General features: G+C 49.5%; 1 protein-coding gene across 1 annotated transcript; it reads left to right on the forward strand.

The window, feature by feature from the left end:
* Positions 1-403: 403 nt before the first annotated feature.
* On the forward strand, positions 404-9,762 carry TMEM272 (transmembrane protein 272; the record flags this gene model as incomplete). The annotated part of the gene is given in 5 exon segments (XM_040620955.1): positions 404-479; positions 3,550-3,631; positions 9,422-9,525; positions 9,528-9,689; positions 9,692-9,762. Coding segments are annotated over 5 exon segments (495 nt in total), but the record flags the coding sequence as incomplete, so codon positions are not given.
* Positions 9,763-16,887: the final 7,125 nt, after the last annotated feature.

The following is a 16,887-nucleotide window of genomic DNA, read 5'->3' on the forward strand; positions in this document are numbered from 1 at the left end:
ATGAAGCAAATTCTGTAAGTGATAAATCGAGTTGTCAGTGAATCTTGGGCGAGGAGGGGAAGATCCGTCTGCAGCGGAGAGAGGCTCCCAGGAAGCGTGGGGTCGATCCCACCTGGCTGGGCGAACGCCGGTGGCTTCTGGCATCCCAGCATCCCAGCAGAGCAGCAGCTTATAAACTCCGGTTCTAGTAGCTGTCAGATTCGGGGAGGTGGTGCAGGAAATGTGGGTCTTAGACCTGGCGGCACGATCATCGGAGACATTCACCTCTCTCGGAGAGGCAAGTCTGGGCTTGCTCCCCGCCCTCCCTCCATGCCATCTGCTGACTTCCAGAAGGTCAGGCATCACGGAGGCATCAGGAGACAGCACTGCAAAGGAAATGAAAGGGTCTGTGTGTCTCTAACCCGGTGCCTACTCCTTGTCCTGCTCCGTGTTGGTGCTCTCCGCTCTCCTGGCGCGGCCGCTCTCCATGGCCTTCACAGGTTAGCTGGCCGCTGAGCAGCTGGATGCCACGGGTCAGCCACACCCAGCCACGGGACCACGGCGCTGCGTCTTTAACCATACAATGTATGCTAGGAAGAGCTGGCCGGGCTGAGGAAGATTTCCAAACACGTAGTAGTCATAACAGAATGACTTGGTTGAACGTTTTAAAAAGACTGAGTCCTGGGTCCTGCCCTGGGAGATATTGAGGCAATATGTCCGGGGTGGGGACACGTAGCTGCTTTTAAAAATCTGGGGCTAGATGATGTGGTACCAGTGGACCAGGTTGGGGGCCGATGGGCTGAGGGTTCCCAAGGCCCCTTCCCAGCTCCTGTGCTCCTGTGAGGCAGCCTGTCGTGAGCAGTATAAGAAATGCCATGGTAATGTCAAGTGCCCTGTACATTTCCTTTGCTGAATGCATGAATAAATCCTTCCGTAAGTCACATATATTAAATAACCTCAATAATCTAGAATGGTGAAGTGTCGAGGGACTGGGAAGCTCCCTAGAAGCTAAAAATCATTGTCATGTGTCAGTCAGCGAAATCAAACGGAGGCCCTGGAGTGTCGCTCACGGGGCCCCTGAGCTCTGTACACGGAACCTAGCTGGTCCCATTTCAGTAGAGACCTAGCAAGCCTGGTGTTCTGGCCTCCAAGTTCACAGCACACTGCAGTAGAAATTAAAAGGGCATGGGAGTTGTTGAATAAGACCCCAGTACCCTAGTTGCTTAACAGGTTTGGGGTTTCCTTTTGGGGTGATGAAAATACTTTGGAACCAGATAGAGGTGGCAGTTAATCAACTTTGTGCATACATTCAGTGCCACTGCATACTTCACTTTAAAATGGTTCATTTTATTTTTTGTGAATTTCACTCAGTAAAAAAATATCAGCTAAATACTAAAAAACAAAAAACTAACCAAAATAGTACCCTTAGGTTTGTAATAAGCGAAAGCGGACAGCTTGATGGGGAATAAAAGAAGAAACTAAAACACAGACCTAAAGTAGCTGAGAAGTTTGGGGCCGTTTCGTGGAAGGGCAGACAATTCAACTACTTCAGTAGGCCCTGAAGCTGTTATTATTGCAGGGAGTTCAAAAATAAACATGTGTTATATGGCTCAGCTCTGCCCCGCTTAGGAAGTCAGGAGTATCCTTTAAAAAAATGTCCTATGCAAAAATCTATCAAGTAAAGATTTTTATTGAGGGGGGGGAAAAAAAGCTTTTGGAGCCTATGGTTTAGTTATCTGGAAAATGACTTTAACTGGAATAGTTCATTCACTAACAAGGCTGTTCACATGAAGCAAGAACCTACAAGGCCCGTTCCCATAGACATTATGCTAAAATCACTGCGCTCATTGCAGGACGAGGGTGTTGGGGAAGCACTGCTCTGTGGTTACGAGTTTCTGCTCGGGGCGTTGAGAAAGTTTTGGAACTAGATAGTGGTGACGGATGTACAAGATTGGGAATGCCACCGACTTGAACGCGTAAAAATGGTGACAATGGCAAAATATTGTTATATTTATTATATCACAATAAAGGACGTAAAAATATAATTTTTAAAACCCCATAATATGGGCCCCCCCAAAAAAAGAACCTAAAGAGGGTCACTGTGATCTTGCCGATCAGACAGAAAGCAAAATCTAGAGGTAAGGTAGGTGCTAAGCAATATGTAACGAACACAAGGGGAAAGCCGCGTTTATTAAATTTATTAGGATCTTTTGAAGCCATCTGTGCGCTGTTTGACCCTCCTGTGAGGAGCAGCTGTTTTTATTCATTAGGAATGAGCAGATAGAGAAGTCATTACTCAATGTTCATCTCGCAGCTGGGTTTTGGACTGAAAGGCAGTTCTTATCCAACAACTTTGGCATCCAGCGTTTAAAGGTCTTTGTGTGAAAAGGTTGCATCGAGACTTGGAAAGTATTTCTATCTAGTAATGGCTTTAGCAGAACATCAGAGATATCTAGGAAGGCGAGCCTCCCCAGGTTGATGATTGGAGCAGCGTGCGTATTTGATTTTACTCCGGGGCCCTGAATTTGTGGGTCTCTGTCTACCCAGGAATTTTTATTAATTTCAGTGGAATATGGTGTAGCCGTGGGGAGCTGGCTTATTTCCTCTAAGTGCCAAGGCATTCATGGGAAATAAAAATCAAATCAGAGCTAAAACTTTAAATGTCATTTTAACAGAAGACTTCGATTTTACTGTGAGCAGCCCCTTTCTTGGGCTCTGTTGACAGACGTATCGGTCAGGGTAACTTTACCGCACTGCGGTAATAAATTAGCCCTGGAATCTCAGTGGCTCAGCGCTATAAAGGTTTATTTCTTGCTCATGAAAATTCCACTGTGGGTCAGGAGCCTCTCTGGAGTTCCAGAGGACTCCCCAGGGTAATGGGACGACTTCACACTCCAAACTACTTCAGTCTTGAGCACTGACCATCTCGACCCATGGATTCCAGAGGGTCAAAGCAGGGGTAAAAAAACCAAGGGTCACGTGTCAGTTTTTAAATGCTTTGGCCCCAAAGTGTCCCACAGCACATTGGTTAGAAATAGTCATGCAGCACTGGCTACCCGCAAGGGGGCTGGGAATTGTGAGGGACGCTCTCGGAGCGGTCAATGTCTCTGCACCACCAAGATGTGCTCTGGAACCCATCCAAAGCCCAGCCATTTAAGCCAGATTGGTCACGGAGGACAATAGGCACTTCTTCCATATATTTTAAATAATATATCACACCACCATCAGTTAATAATAGGCCTAGAAGACAGAGACCTGAGAAAAGTAGAGAAAGCATTGCTAGTGGGATTAAAACTACCATTAAGAGAGGGTACGGCCAGTTAAGAGCCAGACGAAGTGATGTGTGGTTTCTGCTCGGCCTGATGTCTGGGATATCCGTTCAGTTCCCTGAGCATCCTGAAGACCAGGTGGCCAGTGAGACGGGGCGCATCCACAAGCAGGGGGTCCATCAGATTACAGTTTATGTGAGGCGTATCTGGGCTTCTGCAGAAATCTCCTGAATCTTCCCAACTGGCGTTGTGCTCTTGAATGCATTTCTCTTAATCCTCGTTTGTTCTCTCCCCTTTGTAGGAACGAAGTTTTTGGAGGACTGCCCCATACAGCCCCTCATTTCTCTCTATTTGCTAGTGGGTGGGATCATTGGAGCCTTAAAGGTTTGTAGTTCTTGCAGAAATGTAACTTACAGACACCCTAGTATGTATCCTTTCATTGTTTGCGACTCTCAGGGGAGCCGGAACCATTCCCCCCACCCCTCCCCGCCCCGAAGCCCAGGTTTGTGGAAGCAACAGAGCAAGGTGGGTCCTGAAGTCGGCTTGCAGAGACGTGGATTTTTCCAGACGAGGCACAGTCACCCAGAGCTGGCCACCTTTGCAGTAGCTTCCCACCCGCTGCCCTGAGTTCGATGTGCTGAGTTGTGGCTTTGGTCTGACAGCAGTTGACGCCAAGGAGTTACTGACTGCCAATTAATTTTACTTTTGAATCCAGCCAGTGCAATCTTGGCCTTTCTCTGTGCTTCTTTTTAAAAAGTTTCCCGTGAAGGTCAGTGGAGTTTGCAGCTAGTTCAAATGTATTTAATTTGAGCAGCTCTTATTTCTGTTTTGCTCCTCGTTCTTAATTGACTAGCACCGAATCCGTTAGCTGCAGTCATCAGTCAAACGTTAAACTCAGATGCTCAGGGGTAGGAGTGCTTCTCCGTGATTCTCGGCTTATGTCAGCGTAGGGAGCTGATTTGCTCATGGGTTGTATTGACATCTATTTTCGCAGGAAAAGTGACAGAAGAAAAAATATGGAGGGTCCTGCGTAGTCTGCAGTTAGGTTTCCAAACCCCTGGCCCACAGAAATGTCCCACCTGCCCAAAGCACGTCAGGTCTAAGGTATGTTAGGTCTGCCTCCATTTATCTGCGACCCTTCCCAACCGTCCACACCACCCTCAGAGCTTCCTGTATCCAAAGCTAGAACACACAAGCATCCATTTTTCCTACATGGTTTCATAAAAATGAAGTATAAGAGAAAACAATTAAGCACACTGTATATAAAATTTCATTTGGACCCACTGTCTGATTTCTTTGCCAGCTTCCTTCTGGAGCTTGGGGCCTTTAAGAGATGCTGGCTGGTGGCATGGGTCAAGATATTGATAGGGCATCCAAGGAATGTCTTCAAGGTGACTGCTGTCATTTGCAGCCAGAAGTCACTGGCTCAATTCACGGGAAACATGTCTGATCTGGGGCAAGTCCTCGGACCCTTTTGTGTCTGAGTTACTTCACTATGAAGTGCCCCCAGCTCCCGACAGCAGTCTGAGGGGCAGTGTTCTGGAACGTGCAGTAACACGTGGTCCCCCTACCCTTTAACAACATCCCTACGGGATCTGCTTGGGACTCTGTTTAGCTCCAAGGAAACCCAGAGGCTCTGTGCTCAGTGGGGCTGCCTATCCCCTGTGGCCCCGTGGTGTTAGGGGAAAGCTCTGATGGATTGAGTGCCATAGAGATGTTCCAAACAGGGCAAAGTTTTCAGCAGTAATTACCTCTGCTCGGCCCTCTCTCACTCGACTAGCTCATCAGCAGGCTGTGAACTGAAACTTTCCTGTGGAGATGTTACCATCCGTGGGGTCTGTTCCTCTTAACAACGGCAAACTTGGCCTTTATGAAGCCCGGCTCAGAACCCAAAGGTAATTTATTTTAATGAACAAACTCGGGCCCTAATAAACAGCATTGATTTTTTTTTCCCTGGCAATCTAAAACTGTTTGAAGCCAAATTAAATTTTTGTGCTCATCATGGCGAGGTAATCCGCAGCGAGTCCATAACCGGTAGAGCAACAGCAAGCAGATATACAGAACCCCCAGACAGAGAAGTCTGCGGGGGAGGCCAGTGCTTTGTATTTAACCCTCTCGAGACACTGCATCGCGATGCCCACCATCCTTTCCGAGCTCCATCAGCGCCACAGTCTTGCATTTTATTGAAGAGAAAGCCGAGCAGCAGCGACTGGACATTTCCCAGGGTCACCAGAAAGAACTGAGAGTCACAACCCACTGGAAAGATCAGATGATGAATTCAGTAGTTTGTGTCCATTAAAAAAAAAAAAAAAGCAGAATAGAAACTCTGAGAGTGCCCGGTAAGTATTGTGTGACACACACATACACGTGTGTGTTTGGGTACATTGGCCACATCGTTTATCATCCAAACTGGGACACTCTTGAGAGTACGAGGGGGGTCTACTAACAGTCCTGCCAGGAAAACAGCACAAACCACGACTTCTCTGAGCCAGCGAGGACACACAGTCCCCCAACTACTAGGTTGTGATGTAAACTGTATTTGTTACAGAGGGCCACGATAAAAAGAAAGGTTCAAAAACACTCATTTAGTGGCCATTTACCTACCTAACGCTCCACTTCATCTTCCAGTCGTCTACTGCTCAGTAAGGATGTCTAGCACCCGGTGAGCGCCTACCATGTGCCCTTAGTCCTCGTGATGCCTCTTGGAGGCAGGGACTTGTATCAGAAAGGATATTGAATACAAGGCACAAAAAATCAACCAACGCTAGCTAAGCTAAGAGGTCATTTACTGGAAAAGCTCACAACGGCAAAGGCTGGCAGAAGAGGAAGGAACCAGATGGCTCCAGAAAGCCTGGGCAGTGGGACCCACTTGCAGTTTCTCCTGGGGTCACTGTGCCCACAAAGCAGTCCTGGGAGGGTAGCCAGATCCGTGGACTTGGGCGTCCTGCTGCCTCCGGCATGCTGAGAGTGTGGGGGAGGCGCTCTAGGGAGGGCAGATGCTGGAACTTTCTCCCCTGTACATGTGTGATGGGTGGGGGACACCCCGGGTTGGGGCCCTGCCAGGAAGGAAAACGGGCGCTGAGTAACTGGAACCTGAGCTGTACTATCAGCTTCAGCTTACAGATGAGGAGACTGAGGCTTACAGGTTGCTGCTCTCGAGTTGACACTGAGTAAATGGCAGCGCTCGTGTGCCATCCACTCCTGCTCAACCTCAGCTGCCCTTTTCCGTCAAACCGTTTTTCTCCTGTTCCCCAAATCCAACACCCTTCACCCTCACCACATCACTTCTGCTCCAGGGAGGTCCCTCCCACCTCTCCCTGCCCACAGGAGTCCAGAGCATGCACCCTCCTCCAGGAAGTCCTCCTTGGATGAGCCAGCTCCATGCAGGTGGCTCTCTGGACCTCTCTGAGCCTTCACTCGCCTTTTCTTATGGAAATATTCTGCCTCCCAGCTGGGCTCTAAGTCATAGTTCTAGAAAACATGGGCAGCGTCGCATTTTCCCAGTAAAGAGGCCCTCCAACCCAACATCCTTTGATTTAAACATCTGAGGAGGGTGGTGTAGACAATGGCCACAAGTGTGGACCGACACCCATCTCATCCTTTTTATCCACTGTGGACCTGGCTGAAATGACTTACCTTCTCTGCTCCTTAGTGTCCTCATCCATGAAGCAGAGATGATAATACACAGCTCCACGGTTAGTGTGAGCACCTGTAAATTCCACCACCCAGAGAAGATCACTGCTGACATTTTGGCCCCATGGCTCCAGCCGGGGTGCCCCCAGGCACCCACTTACGTAATGCAGCTCCCCTGGGAGCATTAATTGAGAAGGTGCTCATGAGGCACTCACTCCAGCATGGGGACCTCCCTCTGCACAAGGCCCATTGCCAGAGACACTGTCACCATTGCACACAGACCCCCCAGGTGAGTCAGTCTCACCTGTCACTCTTCACCCCCAGGCTCTGATCCCACCCTTCTGTAAGTCCCCACCACCTACACTTGCATCCGGAATTTAAAATGTGACACGTCCAAATCTGACATCACCATCCACCTAAAGGCACAGCTTGGGCTCCTCTGCCTCTGTCTCTCTTGATCCGATCACCCGCTCCACTGCCCCGGCAGGGAACCCTGTTTGCTCCATCTCTTAGCTCTGTGCTGCCCCCTCGCCAATCTGCCACACTGTCGGTTACTGGAAGATTTTTTCTGAAGCCCAGTTCTCCATGGGTTAGGGGTGCCATGAGGTTGGCCTTGGGAGAGGTGGGGAGCTTGGGACTCTGGGAGAGAATGGATGAGCCGTGTAGGTCTTCGGGAAGCATGAGAGATCAAGTTGCTAGACAGAGGGAAGACAGGGACCCGGGATTCCTTGGCGAAGATGACCTGTGGTCTTCTGTGGGTGCATCTTCAGACGAAGCATCTGGAACTGAAACATGTGAGTGCCGTCGGAGCCGAGTGGGGTGGTGGTCCTTCGTGATTAAAATGAGAGCAGTGTTTCAAAGCAGTATCGGGGGAGCGAGGATCTATCCACCGGGGTGAAAGGGTCTTTGTCTCTCTACGAGGAATTAGCAAGACTAACGCTCAAAGGACAAGGGTCTGTGTTCTTGACTGGATGGATTCGTAAGGACAGGAGGACACACTTGTGCTTCATGGCCCTGCTTGGAATTGCAGATCCCTGGAGGTGGTCAGTGGAAGCATCCAAGACAAGTAATTATCTGTTTATGAGCCTCTTGCTGAAGGCCTGGAGCTCCAGGAAAATAAGGACCAAAATTGACTTTGGATTTGGAGGCATGGAGGGGTGGGTCAAGGCACGGTCCCATAGCATCTGGAACTGAGTGGGCCTGTCAAGTGGCCTGGAGGTAGCAGGAAAGCCTGCTGGGGGTTCCTCACAGGGCAGAGGGTCCAGCATCAGGACCAGGCATCCATGTTACAAAGTCATGTGTGGTAAAGTGTGCTAGGACAGGAGAAGGGAAAGTCTGTCCACCTGGCTTCCGGTCATCATTGCACAAGACAGTGACTGGATAGACACAGTGAACTGGGGGTGAGAAGACGGTGGGACCCCAAGGCAGAGCAAAGGGCACCCGTGAAGTGCGAGCCACGTGTTGTGACTGAGGAAAGTGAGCAAGAGGGACGGTGAACCAAACACAGCTGGACCTTCGTTCTAGTGCGGAAGGAATCACTGGAGGTATAACCAGCATCGCAGCTTTGCTGGGCCAGGTGAGAAGCAGGGAGCATCCCAGGTTCCTGGCTTGGGCCATGTCACCAAATGAGGGGAATATGGAAGATAATAAGTTCTGTTGTTAACATACTTGGCCAAGGGCCCTACTGTACTCAGTGGAGCTTCAGACGATACTCTGAAGTGTGGGGGGAAGTTCTGGAAGGGAGCTGCAGACTTGGGTGCCATCAGCCTATATGCGGGTGAGGTCAGGGCCTGGGCCACATTTGAGGGTCACCAAAGAGGGAAGCTACTGGAAGAGGCAGTGACACAGAATGGTCTGGGGGAAAGGATGCCAGCTTTGGCTGAAGACAGACCTGGTGATCTACTGTGGCTCTTCCACTTTTTACACATGTGACCTTGCTTTTAGGCCAAGCTCCTTAAACTTCCTGGTCCTTAACTCCTTTGTTTCTAAAGTGAGGAAAGTAACGTGCGTTCCATAGGGTTGTTTTAAGCAAGACGACGTGCCTAAAAGCATTTAGTGTCTGCATTGCTCAGTTCCGGCTGCCAGGACAAGGTGTCACAGATCCGGTGGCTTAAATGACAGACATTCAGTAGCGGCGGGGAGGAGAGGGCACTTCCAGCTGATGACCACAGGCAGGTCTGTGGCCATGGGAGGGGGAGCAGGTCACTGGAGCCAGGAAGGCCAAGGATGACCTCAAGGCCGATTAAGCCAACCAGAGCAACAGCGAAACTCTGGGTGGGGAGATGAATTTCAGTCAACCAATCCCTTGTCCAAAGCAGCTCACACATCTCGAAGGCGAATGCCCCCAGGGAGGCTGACTCAGGACTGACGCCTTCATTCTCGCCAGTTCTAATTCTTCAAAATTCAATTTCACTCTTCGGTGGCATCTCCAACTCATAATAAATCTCTCTCTCTTTCCTTTTCTCCCCTACCCTCTCTCCCCTCTCCTCCCCCTACTTTGCTGCTCTGCACTCTGACCCCTTGCTCCCTGCCACAACCCCGGTGTCTCTCCTGCTGTCCGACTGCAGCAGGATGAGGCGGCTTCTGTCCAAGGCCATGGTGATCGACGGAGACGACGAGGACTATCCCTGGAGGCAGAACGCGCACGCCTCAGCCTCTTCCTCTTCCTCTGGTTCGTTCTGGGAAACTACTGGGTCTTTTCCGTTTACCTGCCTGATTTTGTTCCCCCTTTCCAGCAGCCTCAGGATTACTGTGGCAAACCCCTGTACCTCTTTGCAGGAGGGGTCCTCGTGCTCAGCCACACCGTGCTGGCCTCCTGGTCCTGGGCAGGCGTTGTGCCTACGTGCGGTCTAGGGGGAGATGTGTGGTCCACGAAGACTGACAACCACCCCTCCGGCACACACATGCACACACTCACACACGCACGCACGTGTATATTCAAGTACACATACAGACACGCTCACACACGCATGCACATTTGCAAAGAAAGGGCGTGCTGGAAAGGTAAGATAAGAAACCACCAAGATGCACTGTGTCTTCTAGAAGACCAAAGAAACTCTTGCCTCCCTGGGCCTGGGGAAAGCCCAGTGGCTCTTTTCAGGGTGGGACTTTTGTACTCATGAGTTCATAGAGGGATTTTTTTATTTGAAGGGATGAAGTAAGGTGAGGCCAAGAATGGGACACTTTTGAATCACACGCAGTTCCAAGGACTGTCGCAAGAGCAAGGTCTGTTGTGGTTACTGTTGCTACTGCTGTGTTGTCATCCAGCCACGGGCAGCCTCAATTATGGCAAGGTATGTCTTTCAAACAAGACCTAACTTAGCTTCCCTTTGGTGGCTTTGTTATGAAAAGGAGAAAGATGCTCTCGTTTAATGACTCCAGGTGTCTTTGGGGAAAGTTAAGGAGCTCTCTCTCCCACCCCCAAATCAGCTGGGTTTGATCTGACAGGTAAGGGCATCCAGAGGCCAGCTGTAAAGGCCGCCAAGGTCAAGGAAGTCGGTCTCCGCGGGGCTCTGGTCTGGCGGGAGAGCCTGGCATCGCGGAGAGGCCTCGGGTGGCGCTACTGCAAGTGCTCTGCTTGGCCTGGCTCGGCTTCTTTCCCCGGTTATCTGCGTACATCTCTGTGATTTGCTGATGGCGTAAACCAGTTTTGTGTAGGTTCTGCCGGGCTGTATGTGGTGGGGCTAAGGTGGGTGTTTTTTGGTCCCTGGGTTTAAATACTCTGTGGAAGCCAATCTGCTTAATGTCAGGTTAGGGTCGGAAAGGACTTTGCAGATCCATTTGTCTGGAAGTTCAGGATGACACCAAGAGCAAACACCAACACCTCTTCTCGCTGCCGTTGTTAGGAGTGACGTTCCTGGGAGCTGTGGGGCCACGTCGGTGTGTCGGAGGGGAGCGCCCATGCTTTAGAGTTTCAGAGGAAGACTCCTGGGGCCGGTGTCCGCCCCGGGGGGACAGTGGCACCCTCACAACTGTGCTTCTGTCTCAGCCATATGCAGAGCTGCTGTATGTTTATGTGGGGCTGAACCACTTGCTTGCTTTTAAGGGGCAGTGGTGGCCGAGGGAGGGCTTCATCCTCAACCCCTCAGTGGCCACAGTGTGGGCTCACTCCTCTCAAATGGCTCATCAGAAGGCTCGCTCCTCTCTGTGCTTGAAGAGAAAAGGACCTGTGAGTCCTGTGGAGAGTTCACGTTGAGTTTGGGCATCTGTCACCTGCTGTCACTTTTGGTCCCGGTGCCTCCTAGGTAGGAAAGAGGGTGTTGGATGCGCCCTCTGCTGGGCAAAGGACAGAATGCCCTTATTTTGCCCCTGGCCCTCGGGGACTGCTCGGCTTTCATTTCTGCCTGAGCCACGGAAGACCACAGGGAGCACCACTTGAAGTTCCTGCCCTCCTCCGTGATGCCCGAAGCCATTCTCACTGTGCCCCATGTCACTCTTTCCATGCTGGGGGCTCAGACACTGGAGCAGGCAAGGTGGTCCATGGGCAGCCCCTTCCACCCTGCTTTCCCTAGGTGATGACTCACCAGTCCGTCCCAGTCACTTAGCTCCTGTTTGGACACAGGTGAACACAGCTGAAAGCCAACAGAACGCCTGTGTGTGCTCACTCCAGGCCGTATATCAACCAGCACGTCACTTAAAATCTCTGACCCTGACTCCTGAGCAGGACTTGAAAAGAATGTCCAGGCTCCCACCTAAAAAATCAGACAGGCCTGTACAGTTAGGGCAAAGCCAGACTCTGTATTTGCGGAGGAGAATGGCCCGGCAGCCCACTGCAGAGGCAGGCTCCCTCCGTGCACAGGGGCCCCACCACCGGCTTGGGCACCTCCAGCCAAGGATGGCACATGGTGTTGTCCTCTCCTGCCAGCCACCCTCACAGCTGTACGGGGTGTTGGGAATGACTCTGGGGCTCTACTGAGACTCAGCAAGAAAATGTGCTGGGACTGAGGAGCCGTGCCCTTCTGGGGCATGGGAGGGGGGAGGCACCAGCCGTGTCACGACTGGCAACGCCACCCATACAGTCCTATTGGGGGTAACCCTGGCGTTCTGGGGAGCGAGGAAATAAATGGAGGTTCTCCCGCTCACATCTCAGCACTGTCCTCACCTCACAGTGGCGCTGAAAGACTTTATTGTGCCCTGGTGAGTGACTCACAGGAGGAGTCTGGCCACAGAGATTGTGACAAGGTGAGGATGCCCAAGGGAGCGTATCACTGAGTCCTCTTCATCTGTGGGCACTGAGGACCTGAGCTCACGCACCCCACATTCCTCCCACACACATGCTTCTGACACTTTGTTGCTGGGGCCTGGGCAAAGGTGGAAAGAGCTTATGAAAAAAATCCTTTAAAAAATCATAAAACTGGCTGTTAGCAACCCGCAGATATTGGCTGGTGCTTTGGAGACAGCAGTAGCCAGGTCTCAGATGTTGGAGATGCCTGGGCTCTGATAGGCATGACTATCCCCAGAATGTTGCAGAAATCTCTATCTTGGTATACGTGATACCTTGCCAAATATGCTTGTGAAAGTGGCAAAATACCCCCTTTGCCAGAAATGGCTTGGTGGAAGGATTTATTTCCCTCCTTCATTCCTTTCTCTATTTATATTTATATCTTGTTTCACAACAAATTTGGAGGGTTTTTTTAATGCGGTATTGGGACAAAAAAATTAAAGGAAAATACATAGTAAAAAAAAATAGAACTATAGAAAAAACTAAGATGATTACAAAACAGGAGTTCTCAACCTCCTTTTCCCCCTAACCGACACACTAGATTCTCACCCCAGAGGGAGTAGTGAAGAAGAGTGATCGTTCCCTTGTGTACCTTGCCCCCCACTTTGCAAAGGATAGTAGTGGTCATAGGCCCTCAATAATGACTAAAACCTGACCTAAATTTTTGGCTTTGAGTTTCTTTGCCACCAGAGAGGTAAGGGAAATATGATAATCAACTATGCACTGCACAGTTTCCATGGAGTAAAAAATATGCTCCCTCAGGAGAAACGTGGGTTAAGTCTGAAAGACCATATTCCGGTGCGTCCATTCATCGAGGGAACATGGAGGCATTCGGTGGGTGACGTCTTCAGCATGCTATATAAATGCACCTGCAGTCTATGAATTATGATTTATTAGGGCGTCCTTCAGTGATGGTGAGGCGGTTATGACAAGGCACATGTCAGAAAAGAAGTTCTGGGCCAAGGCAAGCGGTGCACGACTACGGTTCTCTTAAGGTCTGGCTTAATCCAGAAAGGACCTTCAGATCGGCTAGGAAGTGATCAGCTGCATGTCCTTGATGTGATTCCCTGTTAGGGTCATTTCCTTCATCGAGGCTTTTTGATAGAAGATGAGCATGAGACGTTCAGAGTCATAATCCAGAGCCCTGGAGTGTAGACATTCCACACCGATGTTAAGTGGACAGCACGTACCTGCAGAATGAAAGCACCTAGCCAAGAGTGGCCCAAAAAAGTCAGCCCTCCCTCCTTTGCAGGAATGGTATTCTGGGGAAATTAACACTGTAACATCTGAACTTTCCAGATGTTATGAAAAGTCAAAGACCAGATCCATACAACTAGAAGGGATAATCAATTATTCCAAGAAAAGACTGCAGCAAATATAAACTATCCATTGAAGTCATTTATTTTCATTTGTACATTGGGCATCATGGTAAAAACCCTACTGTCCCTATTCTTCGCCTGAACCTATAGAGATGGCAGCTGAAAGCGGTAAAAATGGAACCCTTTCACTGGGGTCGACCACACCGTGGTTCACAGACCTCAGTGAACCATCAGAACTACCCAAGTGTTTGTCTACAGTGCAGACCCACCGTCCCCAGAGATTCGGATTCTGTGGGTCAGAGAGCCACTCACGTGCCCTCGGGCCACACAGGAGTCATAGGCTGACCCAGGACTGTTCCATCTTGGTGGTGACCGTGTGGGCAGTATGGTGCCACTCTTAGTATTTCATGTTATTTCCATCTGTTTTAGCATGAGAAGAAGCAAAGCGGTCAATAACTTTCATTTTTGTATAAACGGATCTTGTGCTTCATTTCCTTGTGGGCATTTTTCATTGTCGATGAAATATACTTGGAACACTTGTTCCTCGGCGCTTTCCCTGAATACCCGGGGGGAGATAATCCTCCCAGCCTGGGGACGGTTCTCTTGTCCTTTTTCCAGTGGGATTACCATGGGTACAGATTGTACACAGAAGCCAACAACCATCAGGGGCCTGTTCGAGGCAAATCGTGCTCCATAAAACTCCTCATCCTTAGATGGGCAAATGAGTTCCTAGTGGATTCTAGGAAAATGAATTAATAGAAAATCCTTTTGATTCTAGTGGTAATTTCTTTTTTTATGAGTATGGAGCTAAGAAAAAAGCAAATCTCTCTTTCATAGAGATCAAATTTCAATAGTTCACTTTTCAGGTCAGCCTGGTACTGTAGCAGCCAATTTATCCTGGCCATCGTCGGGGACAGCCTTCTGCTCTTGCTCGCAGAAGGGAAACGGGAGGTGGGTGTTTCTCAAAGGCATCTTCTCTTGTTTTCTCTAGAACACATTCTTGGTTAGATCAGGTCGCTTTTAAAATTTACAACTTTCTTACTGCGTTGTGTGGAAGCAGAGTTTCAAAGGCAAAGAGAAGGCAGCGCGTACTTTCCGCAGAGCGGGCGTGGCACTCAGGGATTGCACAAATGGCAGGTTCAACAAAGGGCCCTAAAGTCTCCTGACTCAAAATGTGTCTCTGTTCTGACTGCCTTCTTTTCACCCCATTGGTGAGAGCGGGGTCCCTCGCCCTAAATAGTAGGAGATGTCCGAACACACCACAGTTGACCCTGGACAGATGTGAATGATGGTAGGTTATTGGTCACATGTCTTCCCAGCCCAGGGGGAGGAGGGCACAGCACGCGATGCAGGGACCCAGGGAGGCTGTACACAGGAACAGGGCGAACAACCAAGGGCACGCAGGAGCCATGCTCTGTAGTCATGAGAGGCTGGGGTAACCTCTGGTTCTGGTGGGCGGATGTGACTGGCCTGTCTGAATCACGTCCAGGGTGCGGCCAGTTGCATGGGGGAGCTAGCAGGTGGGAGCCTTTCCTGATGGGGGCCAGGGGGTGTCTCTGGTCAGAGCAGGCAACTCATGGTTAGTCCTCTGAGCCTCGATGAGGCTCAAAGATGTCAAGGCGGCTCGTGAAATCTGGGGCTTTCCAGTACACCCTCCAAGATCAATCTGTCTTTATTTGCCTATATGCCCTGGGTTACTTAGTCCTGGATTCAAATCTGGATTTGAACTTTCTCAGCCACCGAAGCAGAAAGGAGATACAATCAACCATGAGATATACATTGTCCCTGAAGTCAAAAAAATAAATAAATAAAAGCCCGTCCACACCATCAATACCTAGGTTAGAACCCTCGCTTCCTTAACAACTCTGCCCCTGCTCCGTAGCTTCTAGCCCCTCCAGCCTCCTGATGATTTTCCCCACAGCTGCAAAAATCTTGCAGTCTGATGGGATTCTTCCAAACCAATTTTTTTACTCTTTATTTCTTCTGTAAATTTCAGCTGTAAAACATCTGTAGACTGTTACTTTTCCATAGGCAGAAAAAAAAGGCATTTCACAAATCGATTTACAGTTTATAAGTTTGTTCCTAAAGCGGCCTGTGTCAGTTCTGTCCCCAGTGAACTGGGGGAAGCGGGTGTAGCCCAGATGCCGCTGGGACACCCCGTGCCAGCCCGGTGGCCGACCCCAGGCTCCTCTGCTGTTGCGGCTGATGGCTCACACCTGCAGTCTTTCCTGGAGGCCTGTCCCTGGTTAGTGGAGCCAGCTTGCAGGGACGTGCCCCAGGGTGACCCCCTTCCCCGCTCCCCGACATCCACAGTTGCTCATAGCTTAGGACTGAGTCAGGGAAGAAGGAGTAAAAGCTCAGCTTCAGGGCAGGTCAAACTCTGTGGTGGCACTCATAGTCCAGAGCTTTCTGAGGGATCAGGCCAGACTTCATGAGCAGCCACAGCTTTTCCCAGCTTCTTCCTTTTTCCGGTCCTTCCTTCCTCACTCATTCTAGTCTCTCCCAAGACCACTCCCTCAGTCCCTCACTTTCCATGAAGCTCCCCCCCCACAGGCTCTGTCTCCAGGGAAACGACCCAGGACAGGGCTGTTCCTCCACAGGGGAGAAAGGAGAGAAATCAATAGTATAAAGCCCTTTTATTTTCCTAAATGACTGTTTTACAACTTTTTCTAATTATTATAAAAGTGATACATGTTTATGGCTGAACATTCAGGTAGAGTCCAAGGGTATAAAGTAAAATGTAAAAGATCTCACACCCTACCGCAACTCCCAATCCCAACCTCTCAAAAGGTGACCAGAGCTCATTTTTTACTGTCCTTTCAGAACATGTCTATGTATGTGTAACCATAAGTTATATCAAATTAGCTATTTTATTCTGCAACCTGCTTTTTTCCACTTGGTAGATCATGAACTTCCTTGCATTATCGATGCAAAGAGATCTGCCCTCAAAAAAGCCCAATATTCATAAGACTCATCTAAATAGGCACATTGTCTGTTCCTGGGATGTTTTTTTCCATGAATCAAAATGGAAAGAGCAGTAATTTGACATTTTATTTTGCCAAATGAACAACTGAGAGCTCCGTTGGGGAAAACAGTTGTCATTTTCCCCCTTGTGTGCCTGGTGAAATGAGCCCAACTCAACCAAAACGCTTGATGAAATTAGTTGCCAAACCTTTTGGATTAAGGCCATGTGACTCACCTGAGGGAAACTCAATGGTCCTCAACAAGGGATTAAAGCCAGTGAGAGAAAAGAAGTTGAGTTGGTTCTAAATTATGCACACCCACAAAACCTCATACCTCAAGCAAACTACTGTAGTTTCAGTATTGCATGTGTGTGAGGGTATGTGGATAACTGAGATATACTAAGCAATGAAGACAAGATGGCGGCAGCACCAGATACCACAGAAACTATTAGAAGCATTTTAAGATACAGAACAAAAAACAATAATGCAACACGACGAGGTGC

Source organism: Ursus maritimus, unplaced genomic scaffold, assembly GCF_017311325.1.
Source record: "Ursus maritimus isolate PB19 unplaced genomic scaffold, ASM1731132v1 scaffold_10, whole genome shotgun sequence".
Lineage (NCBI taxonomy): Eukaryota > Metazoa > Chordata > Mammalia > Carnivora > Ursidae > Ursus > Ursus maritimus.